The sequence below is a fragment of the Lemur catta genome, chromosome 16, assembly GCF_020740605.2.
Source record: "Lemur catta isolate mLemCat1 chromosome 16, mLemCat1.pri, whole genome shotgun sequence".
Lineage (NCBI taxonomy): Eukaryota > Metazoa > Chordata > Mammalia > Primates > Lemuridae > Lemur > Lemur catta.
In genome coordinates this window covers 12,097,643-12,120,060 of record NC_059143.1, presented here as the reverse complement: position 1 = coordinate 12,120,060, position 22,418 = coordinate 12,097,643, and the positions used below count along the sequence as shown (strand labels likewise).

At 48.0% G+C, this 22,418-nt stretch overlaps 1 protein-coding gene across 1 annotated transcript in view; it reads left to right on the top strand.

Moving 5' to 3' along the window:
* Positions 1 to 22,418, top strand: part of EMILIN2 (elastin microfibril interfacer 2) — a 46,486-nt gene continuing 24,068 nt past the window's right edge. The window contains exons 1-3 of the mRNA XM_045527616.1: positions 1 to 154; positions 335 to 608; positions 1,116 to 1,238. Of these exons, the coding sequence (XP_045383572.1) occupies positions 1 to 154; positions 335 to 608; positions 1,116 to 1,238 (551 nt within the window). The remainder of the gene's footprint in view (positions 155 to 334; positions 609 to 1,115; positions 1,239 to 22,418) is intronic.

Here is a 22,418-nt window from a genome sequence, read left to right as displayed (position 1 = left end):
ATGCCCGGCCATTCACCCCCGGGGGGCGGCACCTGGCACGACGCGAGGACCGCCAGCCTCGCCGCCCGCCGCCGCTCCCGAGGGGCCCGGGGCGCGCCCGTCGGAAGGGGGGAGGCGGAGCCGCTCCGCTTCTGGGAAGAGACCAAAGGAATGAGTAATTGGAAATTCTGTAACGTAGCCCCTCGTCCCAAAGCCTGCAGCTCTCCCACCCCAGACCCCCTGCCGAGAGGCTAGGGGACCGGAGACGGGGAGACGTGGTGCAGGGAGAGTCACGTTTCGCAGAGGGAAGTGAAATAAAGAGGGCGGCACCCGGGGAGACCTGTGCGTCATTGAGAGACCGAGAAGTGCGGGGCGCACGGGGCTGCAAAAGGAGAAGTTGGAGCGACAAGCCGGAGGGGGCGGCCGCGAAACGCCCGAGCCCCGGCCTCCCCGGGCGGCGCCCCGGCCGCTGCAGCCTCCTGGCCCCCGCCCGGCTCCGGCAGGCGGGACGCGGCCGCCGCGCGCAGAATGTGGCGCTGGGCGCTGGCGCTGCTGGCCCTGGGCGGCGCGGGGCTGTGCCACGCCGGCCCGCAGCCCGGCTCCCCCGCGCGGCCCGGCGCCAGGAACAAGTAAGTGCGCGCCCCTTTGCTCGCCCCAAACCCCAGCGCCCCGGGCCCCCGCCTTCCCCTCCCCGGCCCGCGCTGGGCCCCGGAGCCGCCCTGCCGGAGGCGACGAGCCGCAACCGCGGGTCCCCTTTGGACTCCCCCCGGCGACCCCTCCTCCGGGTGGCAGCGCGCTCCACGGCCGGCGCCTGGGGCAAAGTTGACTCCGGGGGCGTGGGGCGCAGCGAGTGTCCCGCCGAGCAGGGCGAAACAACTCCCAGGCGTTCCAGGAGTCCCTGGCACCCGGGCTGCTTTTTCTCCTTCCCGTCTTTTGTCGGGTGAAGGTGCGCGCTCTCCAGAGGCGCACCGCGCACCCTCGGGGGGCTGCCTGGTCAAGGCCCTGCCTCCGCGGGGGGCGACGGGCGCCCTGACCCTCGCTCGGTCCGGTGCTGCTGTATCAGCTTGTCCCCCCTGTCCCGGCCTCACTGTTCGGGATTACACCGTGTCCTTCTCCCTCTCTCCCCTTCGCCCCAGGAACTGGTGCGCCTACATCGTGAACAAGAACGTGAGCTGCTCTGTGCTGGAGGGAAGGGAGAGTTTTATTCAGGCTCAGTACAACTGTGCCTGGAACCAGATGCCCTGTCCGTCCGCGCTGGGGTAAGTCGTGGGGCCGGAGCGGGCGGGGCGCGCCCGGGCCTGGGCCGTGGGGGTGGGGAGGGGCTGGCTCCAGCCCTCCCGTAAATCTCTTCCAGATCTGGTGAAAACCCAGCAGCTGAAAGGTTTGAGCGCTGAGCGGGGTTCCAGCCACGCTGGGGTATTTAAGAAGCGTGTGCTGCCCAAGTGAGCAGGGAGGATGCGCACTGGGGAGTTTGGGATCGCCAGGGCATAGGGGAGGATGAACAAAGCCCCCACCCCCACTTCTCTCTCTTTTTTTTTTTCTTTCAATTTTGTTACTAACATAAGGCAGCTGAACCTAATTAGATCCATATTGTGTGTTCTGGGGCACACAGAAGATTCCAAAATGTATACCGTTAAAAACTTTAAGATGTAGGAGTAGCTGAGAGGTTTGGCTAGCTAGTGTTCTAAAACAAGCGAGTTTTGTCCCTATGTCCCCATAAAACTGACCTCTTCCAGTGTTGTAGATCTCTAAACTGAAAGTCTCAGGAACAATTTGTTTAAACGTGTGTGTGTTTTCCAAGTTAGATTTGGGGATTCGCTAAGGGGTTGTCCGGAGATAATGTTCCTTAAAGACATTTAGGAAGGGGAAGAATTAATCATCTTTGGACTTATACAGATTTCACCATCTTACGAAAAAAAAAAAAGCGGAAGCGATGCAATGGAGTACAAATGCCATTAAATACATCACACTCATTCAATTGTCATCAGGCAAGTCTTTGAGTTTTTGTGTAAGTCAGATACCAGAAGATGGGCGGATATGAATAAATGGCTGTTGGGAACACATGTGATGGTTGAAATGAATTGTTTTCCACTAAGAATAAGTTGTTTGTCTTAGAGCACAGTTGTCATTACAGCAAAGAATAGTCAACGGGCAGATCTGTCTGGCAAAACCAAGGGACAGACTGAAATTCATTCTCCAGGAAGCTTTATTCCAGAGGCCAGTAGGTGAGCCTTCAGCCCTGGGGGTAGAAGTGGTCCCGGGATCCATCCCACGTGGGCTGCTGGGGCAGCTGCAAACCCGGATGGGTCACTCCTGCCAGGCAAAACCAAAGCAAAACAAACAGAAACTTAGAGAGATCCCCACTCTCTAATACACAGAAGAGAAGGCTGAAATCGAATGCATGGCTGTCACTTTGAGTTGGATAAATTGTCAGAGAGATACAGTACTGTCATCCCACCTTAATCTCTGGTGGGTAAGAGCCCACAATCTACAGAAATTTTACATGGTGGTAGAGACATGAACTATAAGTATTCAGCACACTTTCAATGGATTTGTTTAAAATTGGAATTGAATTATTAGTCAGGAATATGTCATTTGTTTTATGCAAGAACTATATTTTGTGGTTTGCTAGAATCTTAATACTTACTGTGACAACTCAGAGATAATTGAATTTTTCATTTTGGGAGGTAATGCTTTTCATTTAAAAGATAACCATCTTGTTTTTATTCTCTCAAATTATTTTAGCTGCTTGGAAAACAAAATAGTGATTCAGTTGTTGTATTTGACCAAAATTCAGTGAAACTTGGTTGTCAGGAGTGAATCACTTACAGATCAGCAGGTTCCTGAAAGGGAGTTGGCGTGTATTTTTGCCACCCAGTGAGGAGGACAATGGAATTGCTATAAAAAATGACGGATATTTCTGTTGTTTTATTAAAACCAAAATAAGTGACCTGGGTATTTTTCTTCAGTAATAACCATGTTAACAATTCAAGTGTATTTTCTACTTTTTTTTTCCTGGGACAGGATCTTACTCTGTTGCCCGGGCTGAAGTGCAGTGGTGTCATCATAGCCCACTGCAACCTCAAACTCCTGGGCTCAAGCGATCCTCCTGCCTCAGCCTCCCAAGTAGCTGGACTACAGGCAGGTACCACCACACCTGGCTAAGTTTTCTATTTTTTGTAGAGATGAGGTCTCACTGTTGCTCAGGCTGGTCTCCAGCCCCTGAGCTCAAATGATCTTCCACCTCGGCCTCCCAGAGCCCTAAGATTACAGGCGTGAGCCACCATGCACAGCCACATTTTTAAATTTTTACTATCTATCTATCTATCTATTTATTTATTTTTTGGGGGGAGACGGAGTCTTACTCTGTTGCCCGGGCTAGAGTGCAGTTGGCATTATCATAGCTCACAGCAACCTCAAACTCCTGGGTTCAAGCGATCCTCCTGCCTCAGCCTCCCAAGTAGCTGGGACTACAGGTATGTGCCACCATGTCTGGCTAATTTTTATTTTTTGTAGAGATGCAGTCCGGCTATATGCCCAGGCTGATCTCAAACTCCTGGGCTCAAGTGATCCTCCCGCCTTGGCTTTTCCAAAGGATTATAGGCATGCGCCCCATCCTGTTTTTTACATGTTAAGTGCTGCATTATAAATGTGAAATTTAAAAAATACAGACTTTTATCTATCAACCTGAAAAATTTGAAATTAGCTTCAGCAGTGAATTCAGTCTGGACCTTTTTCAGTTTCTTTAGGGATAGGAAAGGAATGGTTTACCCTATTTTTCAACTACAAAATGTTTCCTAAATTTTGAAGATTAGTGGATGTATGAAGACAAAGGGAGAAAACTTCTTTTTATACGCAAACCGGAGGAGTGGTTGTTTCACCTGGAATTTCTCAGTTGTTTCTGATGAATCCAGGAACCTGAGTCAATTCACAGGTATTATCAGGTCAGCCTGTTTTGTGATTGATGGTGGTGGAGGAAACCCCATCCTAGAGACCCAGAAGAAGTTCTGGAGGCTACAGCTCCAGAAGGGCCAGGCGTTCAGCTACAGGAAGCAATGGCTACTGTAGAAAGAGACCATTCAGGTCAGTGGAGGACGGACACTGTAATTTGTGTGACATTAAGAGAGAGGGTCGTAAGGAAACCCAGTCACCCAGGAAACACCCAGGTGTTTCAAAGGCTTTGGTCGGAAAAGGGAGTTAGATGGTAGCCAAGCAGGAAAAGAGAGAAAGCTGCCTATTGAAGAAGCTGCCTGAAGAAGCCACAGGGAGAGACTGGGTGTGCCCTGGGACGGAGGGGAAATCCGAGGGAAGCGGGGGTTTGATGCAGGTGCTCGTACAAACAAGAGGAGGAAGAGTTTTACTCGGGCCACGTCACTGGACCCCAACAGCCCCCTGGGCTGCGGTGAGTCCTCACGGGTGCGTGGTATGAAGGATCAGACGATGATGCTTCATTTGCGTGTGTGAAGAGCCTTAGATGCCAGGGTGTGAATTTGGATATTGGTATGTGAAACCAGGAGCAGAGGGGGTTTTGTATGACACGTGGGCATTTCAAGTAATCACTTTTCTGATACTATAAAGTACCTTTTATGTGCTAGGTACTGTGCAGGGCTTTTCATTCCATATATTGGTTTATTTAGTTCCTGCAACAACCTTTCAAGTTGAATAGCATTGTCTCCATTTGACCAATCAAGGAACAGAGATGAGCCACTGCCTCACTTGCCTGTGGTCATGTGACAGTAAGCGACTGAGCCGCCTCCCAGTCCAGGGCTGTCGGCCTTCGTGGACGGCCCTCTGTCCCTGAGCAGTGGAGAATGCGTTCGTTTGTTTATTTCAGTGATTGCACGGTACTCAGCTATTAAGAACATTCACATCCTCTTTCATGGAAGGCAATACCCACACACGAGTGTTGAGAAAGGTTTGTGTGTGTCTGTGTGTGCAGGTGCGTGTGCCCAACCCTCTCTCCACATGCGTCATTTTGCTGCGATGAGGTGGACTTTGTCATTTCCCACCCTGTCCACCATGCTGTACAGTTTGCTTATTTTCATGAAACACTGACTGGTGTGACTGGTTGGGTTGTTAGCCAGTTGTTTAAAGGGTGATATTAGAGAGGCGAGAGAGGCTGAATGTAACTGTCTGGGCCAATAAGTTTGACCATTTTGGGACTTCCACACACACCCCTGAGCTCAGCCACCACCATGAAACTTGTCACAGGGGAATGCTGTTAAGGGCTTCCTGAAAAACAATCTGAAGCCCTTGCCCTAACGGTTGTGAGTTAGTGATGCCATTCTTTCGTGTAAAGAATCGCACATTAATAATTCTTGTCTCCCATGAAGATTTACCATCACTCAGGAATTTAGAATTAGGGATCTCTTCTCGTTTTCTCGTTCTCTCTGTGTCTCTGTCCCTGTCTCTGTCTCTCTCTGATGCATAGGCACTAGACGTGTAGAGGGTTCTGGATCCTGCAGACGCATGACTCCTTCAACAGAAAATGATTTGTCTTTCCTAATCTGATTCCTGAGTGTGGACAGGACCTAAGGAGGAGGAGGAGGGAAGGGGAATTATCCCTGGAAGTGAGTAAGGAGGGGCCCGGAAGGGGCAGCTGTGCATGGCCTCTAAATTGCTTATAACTGCATGGTAGGTGTTTTCCATTTAGTCCTAATGCTCAAGGTGAACCTAAGGATTTTTCCCCCCCACAAGATAATTGTCTTTATACTTCTATATTAAGAAAGTCAAATCTCTTAAAATTTCATTGTATTGAGGAATTTTTCTGATTAATCATAAAAAGCCATTAGCAGTTGGCCAGTTTGATACACTCTGCCACCTACATAGCCATTGGGTGGGTCCTAGCAGATAGCCTGTCAAGGCAGTGGACCCCGGGCTCTGAATCTGGGGTCTCTGGAGCAGCATGTGCATGTGGAAGGCTTCCTTCGTGGTCATGGGCTGGCTTTAGGGACAGATTTTGGAAGACATGGGAATCATGGTGATCTGGAATTCTTTCTATGGGGTACTGGACCAGTCAACAACCTTGGAATTGAGACTGACTTGGGTGGGAATATCTCCTTGGAGTGTATCATAATAATATGATGTGATGTGACCCAATGTGATATAATTACACATATATAATGTGATGTGATGTAATGTGAGCCCCTTTCCATTCATTATCTTCCATCTTTACAGCAACCCACTGGGGTCATTGTCCCCATTTTACAGGAGGGCAAGTAGTTAGGAAGTAGAAGAGCCTTCATCCAAATCCAGGCCTGTTATTTCCAAGCCTGAGGCTCTTCCTGCTCCACACCCCCGTAGCCCTTTGGGGTCCAAACCCACAGCCTGGGCTGAACACCCTGGTGTGCGTGTGTGATGGGACCCGACATTTCCTATGGTCTCCTTTACCCCGTGGGTCATGTTTGGGGATATGGCTGGTAGGAAACAGCGACCTTTCTTCTCTTTGTTGGACTAGGCATTGTTTTCTTTCATGCATCATCCGTGCTTCCAAATAGTCACAAAACCTCCTGCTCAGCCTCATGGCTGTTGGCATTTGAGGTATTTGGAGGCCTCCGGTCCTCAGGGCAGCTGCATGTTGGTGAGGACGTCCAGGGACCCCAGATGTGTGGCGGGATTATTCCCTCTGCATTTGCTTTGCCTCTTGACTCAGGGCTGAGGCTCTAGGGGGGCTGAAGTTTTCTACTTTCTCACACCACAAACTGTCTCGGGCTTATCAGCGTCTACCCATACCCTGCCCCCCCCCCCCTCAGCCTGTGTAGTATCTTGGTGGAGTTTTTCCTATTAGCTCTTTAAGAATAAAATCTCATTAGCTGGGGGAGGGTTTGGGGCGGGGCCCCCGCACAGAGCCTGCGCAGGTGAGATAAGCGTGGAGTGGCAGCAGGTGTCAGTTCTCGGGTGGAGTTCCAGGACACGCCAGTCCCCCCAGATTCCGGGGCAGACGGTCATCCGTTGGCAGAGAAGTCTCTTAGAGCACAATCTCAGCCAGGACAAGTGGCTTAAAAAAAGAAACCACACAGAACGCTAAAGGTTGGGGGGGAAACATGTGGACCTACGTCTTCTAGAGCAGGGGTCCCCTACCTATGGTGAGTTGTGTGACTATTTCATTATATATTACAATGCAATAATAATAGAAATAAAGTGCACGATAAATGTAATATGCTTGAATCATCCTGAAACCATCGTCCCCTCCCCGGCCCATGGAAAAATTGTCTTCCATGAAAACGGTCCCTGGTGCCAAAAAGGTTGGGGACAACTGTTCTAGAGTCAATTTTATGTTTTCTGTAATACATCTCCAGGGACAGAATTCCATTCAATTCAAAAGTGCCTTTTGTGTATAGCTCTGGGGGAATTATTTTTACCTTCAGCTTTTAAGCAGAACTTTTGCTATCAACCGGCTTTTGGGAGCCTTGCTCCTTGGTATTGACGGTGACTTGAGTCAGCTGGGAAGGCTGGGCTGGCGTCGGAGACCCCTGCACGGAGGCCTGGGGTGGCAGGCGCCCAGTCCCTGTGCCGCAGCCGTGGCTGTGGAGTTTCTGGGTGTCCGTCTTCGTCACCCTCTGGGGCTTATCTCATGCTGCCTGCCTGGAATCTTCAGACCTTCTTTTCAAGTTTCCTGTTTCTTTTGTTCCTCTCCTCCCCAGGTTCCTAGTGGATGAGACGGTAGAGCCTTTCGATGTTTCCAGAACATTTCCACACTCATTATCTTATTCTTGTCACAAGCTCAGCCAGGAGATTAGGTAGAGCAGAGACTGGGGTCTGAGAAGAGCCACTTTGTGTTTACAGGCTACATTTTCTACCTTCCTTACCTTAGGGAACAGTTAATAGGATTCAAACAGAGGTATGGCCTTAAGCGAAAGAGTTTGCTTTGTGTTAAAACCTGTTTTGTTCCCACCAATCGGTCTTCCTCTGTTGATCTAGCCCACCCACACTGGCACGTGGTACTTGAGTTAAACTCCCGAGGTAGCCAGAAAAGGGGACGTGGGCAGGGCAGGTTGTGGAGGCTCTAACTGATGACAGGCTCGGGCGTCCCTGGGGTGGCTCCATCCCAGCTGGGTGTGGCCGGTGTGCTCTGCAGAGAGGAGATAGAAAACTTGGTTTCCAGCGTGAGCTCTCCGCCCTGGAGCCCTGTGACCTTAGGCAAGTCGCTTAGCCCCTTTGGGGCACATTTCCCTGGTGGCTGCAGTACAGGATTGCAGGGAGGAGGCCTGAGTGAGGGAAAGAGCACAGCTGACAAGTTTCAAAACCTGCGCTGTCACACTGTCACACTGACGGAAGGTAACCTAGCAGGAATGTGCGGCGAATGCTCACAGCTTTCTGTTGGGGATGTCGTTGCCTCACAGGTGTGTCGTCTTTGAAGCCCTCGGGTTGGAAGTTAATGCTTACCGACACGCTGGAGAAAGGCCGAAATGCTGAGCAAAGTAGCTAAATTCAGTGAACTAAGATAATAATTAAGGTAACATGCTTAAGATTAACTTTAAAAAATTAAGTGAAACTCAGCTGGGGGTGGTAACACACACCTCTAGCCCCATCTACCTGGGAGGATCGCTTGAGCCCAGGAGTTCAAGTCCACCCTGGACAACATAATGAGACCTTGTTTCTTTAAAGAAAGAAATTTTTTTTTTAATTAAGTGAAACTCCTAGAGATTGCACTGGAAGCCGATCCAGCAGTGCAGTGTCTTTAGGGAATGCATGTAAGCGACCATGGTTGACTTAAGGTCAATGCTGCAGTTGCCGTGGGCCTTTCTTGCTGCTTCGGCAGGTGTTTGAGAGCCTGAGTGAGGCAGGGAAGACTGGTTAGCCCGGATGGTGGATGCTGCCGTGAGGAGTGGTGAACTAGTGCTGATCCCCAGGTGATCTTTCTTTACCCAGCTGCTAACACGTTGCTTTAATTCTTTAGTTTTAGGGAAAAAAAAAAAAAAAAACCTCTTCCTCACGTGAATAGTATCAAAATGCTACTAATGTTTGCTGAGTGTGACTAATGCAGTGCGTACTGCATCAGTAGTTCCACAGCGCTTCACGTCCTGCTTTTTATAACCTAACACTGCCAGGTGCAGTGGCACACACCTGAAGCCCCAGCTACTCAGGAGGCTGCGGCAGGAGAACCTCTTGAGGCCAGGAGTTCAAGACCAGCCTGGGCGATATAGTGAGACCCCTTTTTTTGTTGTTGTTGTTGTCATTGTTTAAAAAAGAAAAACCTAAAATAGATAAACTATGCCAGTGTTGACATTACATCCAGTCTGTCACACAAATGTTCTGATTTATTGTTGATTACATGACTTTTTTTACTACTCAGAATTAACTGTTTCCATCCTTGATGAAGCAGTTTTCTGGGCTTAAAAATAACAATGAACCACTTGATAAGGTGACGTATCTAAGGATGTTTGCCCGACAAAGCACAGTTTTCCTGGGAGAGTCCAGGGAGGGCCCTGGTAGTTTTCAACATGACAGCAGTTCATTGAAGGAAAAAGAATGAAATGATTAAAACTGAACTCCCCAGTAAGTTTTCTTCTTTCCTTCCTGTTTTAAAGTGGTGATGGGTGCTGAAAAAAAAGTAGGGAGGGTTCAAAGGAACCAAATTCCTGGTTTGAAAATGCTGTAGAAGCAAACTTTTCTGGGTGTGTCATTTAGGGCCCAGAAGGGCCGGGCTAATTTTATTATTTTTTTCCCCCACCTAAGAAAATATTAGAAGATGAGGGAATACGCCTAAAAATTCTTTGCAGTGTCAGCCTTTCGGGACAATGTATTTTATTATGCATTTGGTTAAAAGAGATTTGGTTAAGAAAAAACAGCGTAGGCGAAGCCTTCTCAGGCAGATCATTTTGATGAAAGAGAATTTGCTGAGACATCTCAGCTTCTTCCTAACTTTTCTCATCTCTGTGCACATTCGTGATTGTACAGGTTCTGCCTAATGTGTGGGCTTCATTAGGTTATCTTTTATGGAGGCTTACTCTCAGTCCATTATATCAGTACAACAAGGCTCTAGATGTTTCCCTCTTGCTTGAAGTTGTCTCCCTGCATCTGCTCGACAGGGATGTTGTCAGAGGGAATAATGAGAGAAGGACCTAAAAATGTTTTCTAAACCATAGTGGGGAAAATGCTACTTGTTTTTCTGCTAACTGAAGCTTTTCCACATATCTTGAACATGGAGGACAAAAGCTGTGGGGGTGATTGCAACAGAACTCAGGGCGTGGGGTGAGTTTTGCAATCCAGCCCTTAACAGGGAGAGCTTTTCTCCATAAAAGCATTTCTCTGGCTCGCGTTAGTGCTCAACCCAAGAGCTCTCACATGCTGTCTGAATGAAGGACTTGGGCAGGGAGGCATTGACAAAGCCTTTCCTAGCATTTGGAACATTCCAGAATCTCGAATCCAGCCTGCTGTGCTGACAGTGTTCAGCCTGGTTGATGTGTCAGGTGTCTCCTTCCTGCCTTGGAGGTCTGTCAGCTGGGGCAGCAAACTTCCAGGACAAGGTCCCGGATCTGTCCCGGCAGGCGAAGAACTCCTCTCCTGTCACAACACGTTGCGTCATCTTCTGGCCACACTCAGGATATTTGAGAGTCATTCTGTCGCATCGCTGCAGAAAATAACTGGCAAGATAAAGTACAGATCATCTCACTGGCAGTGCAGGAGGGAAAGCAGAAATACCCTTGTGGCTTGTTTCCTGAACCAGATGGCAAGGCACCTTCTAAGCACTCCTTGTCACAATCATTACTGGAAAACAATCCCAATGCATAGTCCCTTTTTGTTGTATTTTCAAAATGCTAATATATATCTTTGATGTTTTGTGTTATTATACACGAAATGGCAATTTGAAGGCAGTTATTTTTAAAAATCCTGTTTTGACTGTCTTCCTTAATTATCCATCCCATACCTTTAGAAGTACAAAAGTCAGTATTAGGCCTGAGTTCTCAGTAAGCAAAAAACAACTGGTTGTGTGTCTAAAGAGTAATCTGATACATTAAAAAAAAAAATACATAAAAAGCCCAACTTTAGTTAAATACTCATTTTGAAACTCTGAAAAAGGCTTAATGATGCTGATTTTAGTTTTTGCTTAATTGAAATGTATTATTGGGTAGTCAAGACAAGATCCTCTGGCACTTTGCTTTCTTTAGACCTAAAGAGATTTTAAAAGACTCTAATGTAGAAATATATAGTTTAAAAACTATTGAGCTTTATTGAGGTATAATTTACATAAACTGTGGATCTCTGAAGTTGTATAATTTAATATTTTGACATGTATATACCAGTGAAGCCAACGTCACAGTCTAGAACTGCGATCCCCAACCCCTAGGCTGTGGACCCGTGCTGGTCCCAGGGCTGCACAGCAGGAGGTGAGGTGGGAAAGTGAAGCTTCATCTGCATTTACAGCCGCTCCCCATCGCTCGCATCACCACATAAGCTCCACCTCCTGTCAGATCAGCAGCAGCATTAGATTCTCACAGGAGCGCGAACCCTATCGTAAACTGCGCATGCGAGGGATCTAGGTTGTGGCTCCTTATGAGAATCTAATGCCTGATGATCTGAGGTGGAGCTGAGGTGGTGATGCTAGCGCTGGGGAGCGGCTGCAAATACAGATTATCATTAGCAGAGAGGTTTGACTGCACAACAAATGTAATGTGCTTGAATCATCCCGAAACCATCCCCCCCATCCCCATCCATGGAAATATTGTCTTCCATGAAACTGGTCCCTGGTGCCAAGAAGGTTGGGGACTGCTGATCCAGAACAAGTCCATCATGCCCAAAAGTTTCCTCATGCCCCTTGGTACTCAGTCCCCCCCCCCCAGGTCCTCCCCACACCCTTCGCCCTAGAAACCGCTGATCTGCCTTGCATCACTATGGATGAGTTTGCGTTTTCTAGAGTTTTATCTAAATAGAGTCATCCAGGAGGTACTCTTTTTTTGGTCTGGCTTTCACTGAGCATAGTTATTTTGAGATTCATCCGTGTTGTAGTATGTGGCAGGAGTTGATGACTTCTTATCATTGAGTGTATTCCTATGTGTGTGTATACCGTCATTTGTACATAGTTGCTGAAGGTTTATGGTGAAGTCCAGAGTGAAGAGAATTGTCTATATTGATGATAAGTTTAGTTCTCTGATTTTCTGAAGAACAACTGAGATGATAAATACCTAACACATGCAGAACACTAGATAAAGCCAGGATAGAGTAAGAAACATGTCACATATATAGCCTTGGAAAATGTTGGATCAAGGATGCATAATCCTAGCACTTTGGGAGGCCAGTGTGGGGGCATCGGTTGAGCTCAGGAGTTTGGTCCAGCCTGAGCAAGAGCAAGACCCCGTCTCTACAAAAAAATAGAAAAATCAGCAGTATGCTGTGGGATGTGCCTGTACTCCCAGCTCCTTGGGGGGCTGAGGCAGAAGGATCACTTGAGTCCAGGAGTTGGAGGCTGCAGTGAGCTATGATGACACCACTGCACTCCAGCCCAGGCAACCTGTCTCTCCATTAGACAGATATTTTTGTGCAAGGCCTACGTCTGGCCCAGATCTAGGCCCCATGGGTATATGGCATGGAACCCTCTCTTGCCCTCCAGAAGTTCACATTCAGTAGGTGAAATGAGACATAAACAGAAATAATTATAACATGAAAGGCAGGAACGAGAATTGCAATAAGAGAAACACACAGGGCCGAGAATGTTCAGAGGTGGAAGAAATTATTTCCAGCCAGGAGGAATCTGTGAACTTGTTTGCAAGCAGTGACATCTCAGCAGGGCTTTGAGGGGAGGGTCTACCTTAATATATGCAGATGTGGAGAAGGCCAAGGTCACCATAAGCCAAGAAACTACAAGAGCAAGGACCTAGAGGTGGGAAATGAAGGGACGTCTGCAGGGAACAGCAAATTAAGATGTCAGCAGGGCTGGTTCCTCCGATCTGTTCCAGGCCACTCTCCTTGGCTTGTAGATGGCCATCTTCTCCCTGTGTCTCTCCCTGTCACCTTCCCTCTATGCACACCTGTCTGTCCAAGTTGCCCCTTTTTATAAGGACTCCAGTCATACTGGAGTAGGGCCCACCATAATGACCTCATGGTAACTTGATTACCTCTGTAAAGACCCTGTCTTCAAACAAAGTCACATTCTGAGGGGCTAGGGGTTAGTTCAACCGATTACACCACAGTTGGGAGTCTGGGCTTTATGGTTCAGGCAGAGGACAGGCATGGAAGGCTTTGAGCAGAGACGCCATCAGAACTGTGCCTCCAAATGTTAACCCGGCAATGAGTGCAAATGCATGTGAGCGGGCGAAGCTGAGAGGTGTGGGCATGCTGTCATGGTCCTTTTTGTCACTGGTGAGTGATCTGTGTGGTCATTGTGTGTAGTCCTCTGTTAAGGGTATTGATAGAAAGGACCGTGCGTTGCAAAGGAAGGCAAATTAGTTCATGGCCTGTCATTTGACAGTTATGGCAGGATCACTTTTATCCACAAGACAATCAGGACCTCATTATTCATCACCTGATAGTTGGAAATTAACCATAATCCTTCACATGGGCAGTGGCGTCTGCTATTATAGAAGGAACTCAATTTTTTTGCAAATTTTTGCCTTCTGGTAACTACACAGTATGTATATTTCATTTACATAAAGCTTATTGTTTCAAAGTGCTTTCATAGCTCTTAGCTATAATTATTTTAATATCTGAGAGGCAGAAGGGCACATATTATAAATCCCAGTTTATATTCAAGGTAACTGAGAATTAGAGAAACGTTTGGGTCTTGTCTGATGTAACTGATCTTTGGCCGGGCTAGGTCTAGTAGAGCGGTGGTTGTGATGGATAATAGGGTTGTATGTTTACTGTCCATACAGTGTACATGTAAGTGTGGTTGTTCCATATTGGATACTGATGGCTCAAGGAAGGCCATCGTGTGGCACCTGTGTACCACCTGGTAGGCACCTCAAGGATGCCTGCTGTTGCCGAATGAATGGGTGAGACAGCCTGTGTTTTTAGCTTGTCCTTCCTCCCATTGTTAAGAATCACATGAGCTGAGTTTGGTTTTCAATTTTCAGTCATGGAGACCATAAATTTGAACAACTACCCATGTCTTGTAATTTTAAAATGGAAATTATGACATACATATGCATCGTCTTTGAAAATAGTTGTAATACTCAACGAGAACGCAGCAGCTTATAGCTAAAATGAGGGTTTGTGATATGGTGGATTCCAGTTAAATCTGCCCAAGTGGTGTCATAAATTGTCATTTAGATTAATTAGCTGGCAATCTCAGTGCAACCTTTAAAAGTTTTTCATCAAGATGGCCAGGCACAGGGGTTCAAACCTGTAATCCCAGTGCTTTGGGAGGCTGAGGTGGGAAGATCACTGGAGCCCAGGAGTTTGAGGTCGCAGTGAGCTGTGATGATGCCACTGCTCTCCAGCCCAGGAGACAGAGCAAGCCCATGTCTCAGAAAAACCCAAAAAATAAAAACAAAACAACAACAACAAAAACTTGCCAACTGTAAGTGACTCTCTTTGTGATATGCAGTAGAGCTTTCATTTTGTGAGGATTCATGTTATATAACAATGAAGAATAGTTTGGCATTATTGGAAGGCTGTGATGACCAAAGATAAAACTGCTCTTTGAGAAAGGTACAGGGAATTATTTTAAAGATGAATAATTGTGGCTCCTTTGAGAATACCATGGTTGCTTGTGTATTTTATTTGTAAAAATTAATTGAAGCAAAATAGTAAGTCGTTGGGTTGTGGGCCAGATGATGCCCATGTTTATTAGGAAGACAAGAAACACTACTTAACCCACAGATCTTAACTGTTTTATTTAAATAAAACAACAAAACAGTGCAAACTGTGTAATCTTTCTTTAAAAATGAAGTTAGTTTTAAAGCAATGGAAAGCAACACACCTATGTTTAAAACTTAACAGATGTCAGTTGAGCCCCTTCTCACCTCAAAAGTCTCTATATTTCTCTCACTCCCTCTCGGTTGAACAAGAACTGTGGGAGCCCTAAGTCTTCCCTATAGACTGGGACAACCCCAAGACTTACTGGGCCGCGGCCTCCGGGGTTCTGTGGTGGCACTGACAGAACCTCACCGGGCTGGCCTAGGTGTGGGACACCATAGATACCCTTAAGTTCTCTAGTAAAAGCCCCGTTCCACGAGCCCGCATGAGAAGTGAGGACTTTACTGAAGATTGTCACAACCCAAGTGACTTAAAGGACATCCGAGGTGTCACCAACCTTAAAAGTCATCACTGTTGGCCACCCTGATTCGTCTTGGAGGGAAGTGCCTCTTCCCCTTTCTCCTCTGTGGCTACTTTCCTTCCCACTTAAAAGCAAATAAACAAGTTCTTCTCTTTTCTCACTCAGTGGCCCCCTCCCCTCCTTGGCACTTGCCGACCTCTTTGGCCCGGGGAGGGCTGGCTGCGGTAGTTCTCTTCCAGAAAAACCGTGCCCTTCTGGGCAGAGCACAGGTGGGTGAAAACACCTCCACCTCATTGTGAGAAGTGCGAATTTAAAAAACACTTCGTCTGGGCTGTGTAAGAAATTTGACACTTGGTTACAATGTTTTGGTCCTTTTTCCCCCATGTGGCCATAAATTAGAAAAGAAACACAAATGCTTCCTGTGTTTTCAATTCCCAGATTTTTTTTTTTTTTTTTAACTGAGAATGAATTAGCCCAAAGGAAGAAAATAGTTTTATATCTGCAGAGAAACGCCTGTCGTCTTGGGATTGTCGATGCTTCCGAGTGGCTGGTACCGGGTTACAGGTGTGGCCTGGTGAAGCGCCTGTCAGCATCCCCGGCCCTCCCCCAGAGGCCTGAAAGTGATTCCAGGTGGGATGTCAGGGTGACTTCTCTTGGTACAGAGTCTAAAAGCAAGACTGAGAACAGGGGTGGGGTAGCTACAAGCCCAAGAGTGTGCAGAAGGTACGGGAAGGAGAGAAAGCCCAGGGTGCCCTGGAAGAGGGAGGGGCCCGTGCTACACGCCGGACAAAGGCCATGTCAAGAGCAACACACGACAAAGGATTTCAGAGTTATTGTGACTTTTGTAAGGAGAACTTAGGCAATTAGAAAGGAAAGGAAATAATCAAAATAAAATTGTTCAGCAGCTCAATAGAAAGGCCTGGATCACAAAACCGTGGAGGGAGAGTGGGGTTTGTGGTGAGCGGTGTGCTCGTGGCCCAGGCCGGCAGATGTTCCCTGGGCCACATTGTGGGAACGCTGAGGATGAGTGCATTAGGGAGTGATCGGGAGACCAGCGCTCCGTGATTCTCAGTCCAGGAATGAGGAAGCATGATGTCACTTGGAGAAATGGACTAGTATAGAACGTACTGGGGTGGAACGGCTTGCAGCAGCGGTGGCCCTCCCCATTCTTTAGGAGGATGTGGGCCTCCACCAACTCTCGTTCAGCCGCCCCAGTTAGCTAAGGCCCATGGGCTGCCCCATTCACTGCCCTGCCCCCACCCTTAGGGCAGTGCCTTGAGTTTTGTGATGTGTCTCTCAAAGCCGGGAAGTCGAAGCTGAGAATGTGGGCTCCCTGGAACACACGTGTAAGCTGTATTCCATGGGGCCAGATGCAGCCTGTACTTGGAGATGATGTCATTTTTAGCCATATGAGTTTGCTCAGAAAGAAGGTACCGATCTTCTAGTAAATCTAAGAATAACAACTTCACTATCTGCTGCAGCCAAGTTGGGACTAAGCCTCGTGTGGAACTGAGCCTCTGAGCCGCTGTGGTTTTCTTTAACCACCTTTCTTTAGGACTGCAGAATTATTATTTCTTCTGGGATAAGGGGGGTGATAAATTGTGGGGAAGATGGCTACTCATTAAACTCTGAAGAGGGCAAAATACTGAAAAGTGATTTTAGGTTTTGAAACCTAATTTACCACTCTAAGTGCATTAAGGAAATTAATTCAAGAGGAAAGGAAAAATAAGCAGCTTGTAATTGTGGTTTCTCCAGCAAACATATCCTTTGTACTGGGAAACAGACAGTCTCCTACAAGTATATTTTCACTTTGAACACTTTGCTTTGGTCTAGGATCTGTTATTTTTTAAAAATGTACAAAGCTATATTGGAATCTGATTTTAATGAGGGTTCATCAATCTTTAAGATACATTAGATACATTTTCTATTTCAGAAATGTATTTACCCAAGCATTCAGACTTTTAAAATTTAGATGAATTTTCCTAAAAAGCCAAGTGAAATATTTCACATTTCTTTGCTTTCATGTTATTAACTTCTTTATGTAGAGATCTAATTAAAAATGTGTAATGTAGCAGAAAAAAATAAGATGAAAATTCTGATTTTTGTGTTTGTGCTTTAAGCTGTAAGAAGGACCTTTGGTTCTTTCATTTTATCTTGAGCAGAGAGACTTTTTCAGGCTGTGGGATGTTGGCATCGGAGGGAACCTCAGGGGTCAGAGTGCACCTCCTAATATTGCAGAGACCATCTTTGTAGAGGCACCTGGTTTCAAACGGCCAATGTTTGATTATCAGCGGGACAAACTGGATTCACGTGGAAAGTATTTCTTCCACTGGGGCAGAACTATTTCAGTATACTTCTGAAGTCACTTCTAATTTCAAACTTGCTAGCGTCTACTGCCTGACTATGTTTACTTTTGGCAAAGTGACAATAAACTTAAAAAGCTCATTTTTTATTTGTTGACAGAAAAAAAAAAAACCTTAACAAGCAAACAAAAATATCACAAGTAGTTCCTAGAAATTCACAAGTAGTCCACTGTCTGGTAAATTTTTAAATTAGAACACTGAGACCAGCCTTGTAAAAGTGAGTTACTGTGTAAAAAGCAAGGAAATGCTGACACATGTACAATGTGGATGAACCTTGAGGGCCTTATTTGAAGTGAAATAAGTCACAATGGGACAAATACTCTATGATTCCACCTATATGTGGTACGGAGCCATCAAATTCACGGAAGGTACAATGGTGGTTGCCAGCTGCGGGGGGAAAGGGTATGGGGAGTTGGTTGTTTAATGGAAACAGTTTGGGAAGATGAAAAAGTTCTGGAGATGGAGGTGGTGATGGTTGCACAACAGTGTGAATGTGCTTAATGTCACAGAACTGTACACCTAAAAATGTCTGAGATGCTAAATTTTATATTAGATGTATTTTACCACAATTTTTTAAAAAAGGTGAATTACTGGCTGGGTGCAGTGGCTTATGCCTGTAATCCTAGCACCCTGGGAGGCTGAGGCGGGAGGATCCCCTGAGCTCAGGAGTTCAAGACCAGCCTAAGCAAGAGTGAGACCCAGTCTCTACTAAAAATAGAAAAATTAGCCACGTGTTGGTACATGCCTGCAGTCCCAGCTACTCAGGAGGCTGAGGCAGGAGGATTGCTTGAGCCCAGGAGTTGGAGGTTGCTGTGAGCTGTGACGTTGCCACTGCACTCTATCTGGGGTGACATAGACTCTGTCTCAAAAAAAAAAAAAAAGTTAGTTGCTGTGGCTGAATGAACTTCTGCTCCATGGAAACTTAGGGCAGTGTCTGCCCCATGTGAGAATTCTGAATCTCCTTGAAGTGACTTCTCGCCTTCACATGCTAATTTTCCTTCTGCCCCGGTGGGTGGTTCCTTCTCCATGGAGGTCTAGCTAGGATGCTTTCTGCTGTCCCTGGGGAAGTACATCTTCTTTCTGGTTTCTTCTTTATCCTCTCAGTTCCTTTACAGTCAGCACTGTTTCCACACACGTGGAATGAAGCAGGAAGAGTTGGCTCCGGGCTTTCCGGGGCAGGCCAGGGACTGGAAGGAGAGGCGTTTACTAGAAAGCCTGCTCCTGGGGGAAATCCCTGCTGAGTGAGCGTTCCCAAGGCAGCACGGGGCTTTCAATTTGTGTAGTGTGTCAGTAGCCTGTGTCAAAATAAAATACAGGTAGATGCTAAATGCAGAGCAAAGAGCCTCACCTTGTGGAGCAGCTGTCTAGATGATCTCTTTGGCTGGGAGGTGGGGTTATTTTCTGCTGGTAGTTCTAGAAGGGATGTGGGAAGAGGAAGAAGATGGTTAGTGTGGGTTAGAAATCAAGAGGTGAGCAGCTGTGTGCCTGTTGCTGATTTCTCTGACAATCTCCTTAATCTCTAGCTCGGCCTGTCTGACAGGATTTCCTGTGATGATGGAGGTGTTCATTTGTCCATTATTGCAGCCACTGCCACCTGCGGCTAGTAGGTACTTGAAATGTGGTTCCTGTGACTGAAGAACAAGATGTTCTATATTACTAGTTTAAATGTAAGTAGCCGCATGTGGCCAGCGGCCACCTTGTTGGACAGCATAGCTCCAGGTCACTGTGACCTGAGGATTCTGGACCTTGGTTTGGTTCTTCGAACACTCAGGAATCCACATCTGCTCGGGTTAGACTGAGGATGACTCTGGGGATTATAATATGGACGATCGGATTCCCTAAAACCTTGGCATAAGTAGACCTAGTACTATTAATTAGTTGTTTGATGAACCAGTTACTGATTTAATTAATGATTAATAATTGAGCACCTACAATTGGGCAGACACTATGTTTAAAAATGGGGATGTTCCAGGCAATGGACTATTATTCAGCACTAAAGAGAAACAAGTCACCAAACCATGAAAAGACATGGAAGAAACTTAAATGCATGTTAGTAAGTGAAGGAAGCCAATCTGAAAAGGCCACATACTGTATGATTTCAACTCCGTGACGTTCTGGAAAAGGCAAAACTATGGAGACAGTAAGCAAGTCAGCGGGTGTGGGGAGGAGGATAAACAGGCAGGGCACAGGGGACTTCTAGGGCAGTGAACATACCTTATAAGTTACTGTAAGGTGGACACATCATAGCATTCATTATACATTTTTCCAAACCCACAGAATGTGCAACACTAAGAGTGACCCTAGTGTAAACTGTGAACTCAGGGTGACTATGACATGTCAATGTGGGTCCATCAGTTGTGACAGATGGATCTCTGCGTGTAGGAAATCTCTGTACCGTCCACTCAGTTTGGCTGTGAACCTAAAACTGCTCTAAAAAATAAAATCTATTAATCAAAAAAATGGGATTTTGCAGTGACCAAAACCAACAGGAATCCTGCCCTAATCGGACTTGGGGTCCGGAAGGAAAGACGAGCCCTGAGCAGGCGAACACAGTGTGAACTTGAAGCGTGTTAGGAGAGAGGTCTCAGCTCCGGTCAGTAGGAAGGAGTCTTTGTGGGGAGCTGTCTGTGGGGGGTACAGTCATTTCGTCACGTTCTGTTTTAGCAGGGACACCTCCAGTCCCATGGTCCCAGAACTCTGATGCGGCTTTTCTAGACCTTTTCTCGGCACCTTCCTTCTCGTTGGAATCTCCGGTGCCTCAACATGGTGGCCGAACTCATGAGGATGGTGAACCCTTGTTTCACCTTCAAGAAAGGTTTCTGAGGAAGAGGAGGGGAAAGGAGCATTGGGAAGAGAGGATGAGAGCTCGCAGGGGTGAGGTGGCAGAGTGGTGGGCTCAGGGTTGTGGGGTCACAGCCCCCAGGGACCCCATGGGTACCCGAGGCAGCTGTGGACGGGCTCCCCTGAGGGACCGGATGCTGTCACGGGCCCAGCCCAGCCTGGGAGCGGGAGCCAAGGCTGCAGCCTGAGTCTGCCCCCGTGGTTCCTCCCAGCGCCACCTCGACTGTCCCTGGGCTTGGTGACCCCCACGCTGGGTGCAGTTAGCTACCTGACTCGGTAGGTATGCAGTGAGCATCTCCCATGTGCTCACAGCCCAGGGGCCACAGGGACACTTGGGCTGCCTGGCTCAGCTCCACGGCCCCTGCGGGACCCCATGGCAGAGCGGGAGGCACAGGGCGGGGTTGGGAGCGGGCATGAGCTCCAGCGAACTTCCCTGAGTTCGGCGCTGGCTCCAAGGCAGCAGCTGCCTTAAAAGAACCGAGTGTGCTGGCAAAGCAAGAAGGGCTGGGCTGGGGTCTTCCCTCTGCCGGGGCACACGAGCCCAGCGTTTGCTCCCTGGTCCCCAGCTCTGCCTCCCCCAAGAGGGTTCCCGTGGGCTGTCCTCCACTGGCAGATGAACAAACCCAGCCAAGACCAAACACATTTTTGCATTCAGTCTCAAATGCTCAAAGGAACAGTTTTTCTGAGATTACACATTTTTCTAGCATTATGCTCTACATGAGTATGCAAAACAATGAAGTGGAATTATTCTTTTTTTGACATTTTCGCGGACCACACAGAGGATTCTTCTGGGAGGTGGGGTGGGGGGGACCCAGGGCTGGTGTGTGCCTGGATGGAGCGATGCCTGGGTGTGAGTTTGCCAAGTGGGGGGTCGACTACCTCCTTGCCCAGCCTTTAGAGCCTTCTGGAACATCTCTGGGTAGGGCCACTTCCTCAAATCTAGGGCAGTTGCCAGAGAGGATCGCTGCTTCCCTGTGCTGGGAGGGCCGTGTGGGGTACAGGGAGGACACGTGGGTTTAAATCCCAGCCCTGCCACTTCCTGTCGGTTTGAACTTGGACAAGTCACTCAACCCCTGTGAGCCTCTGTTTTCTCGCTTGTGAAAGGGGAAAATATAAACAGTGGGGCCTTGGGGGTGGGAATGAGAGAATGAAGGGCCCGAAGGGAGGCCCTGGCCCCCCTCCACCACCCCACAGCTGCCCTTGCTTTTTCATTTTACTTCTCGGGCTTTCTCTTGAGTTTTCCTTGCAAAAGGCTCCCCAGACCCATTAAGTCTGAACCTGAGGGTGAGACCGGCCATGGGTATTTTTTTCACAGTTCCCGGGTGACTCTGCCAGCCCAGGTCGAGCAGCGCTGGCCTGAAAGACCACGGCGAACAGGGACCGCAGAAGGCGTTAGGAGGCTGCGGGTCTCTCGGGATTATGCAGGGACACCTCGCCTGCCCACTGAAGGGATCCTTACACCCCGGATTTAACTGTCATGGATTTGACCGTGGAAAATGTCAGAGGTCCGTCGCGTTTAGTGATTTGCGACTTGCTGGGCTGGAGCTGCTTGGCCGGCTGAGCCGCTGCAGCCGGTGGTCCCGGCTCCCCCACGCGCAGCACATGGCAGCCCCGAGGAAGGGACACAAAGCCTGTTTCTTTCTGGGAGTTGGTCCCCAAACAAGGCCAGCTGCTAGCGCTGGTGTAGGAAACCAGGGAAAGTGAAGAAGAGGTTCAAGAGTGCAATGGTTCCAAGCCAGAAGATAGAATTTGGGGTAAATCGAGGAGGGCCCGTCCTGTGGGCTGCTGGAGGGTCGCTGTCCGTCACAGCCCAGGCCCAGCCTCGCGGGTCCCTCTGTGCTGTCCCAGCGTGTCAGGGAACGTGCACTTTCCACAGGGCCTTTGGATGCCTCCAGCTCTGCTTCCCGACGTCTGCCACGGGCAGTAGGGACCAGGGCATCTTGGTGAGAAGGTCTGAACACGAATGGCGTGGGGTGCCGTCTGCAGAGGCTCGTGGCCTGCTACCCTTGCTGGCATCAGGGACGGAAGGCGCAGAGGGGGATGCACGGATATCGCGGGAGACAAGGGTGCCGGGGGAA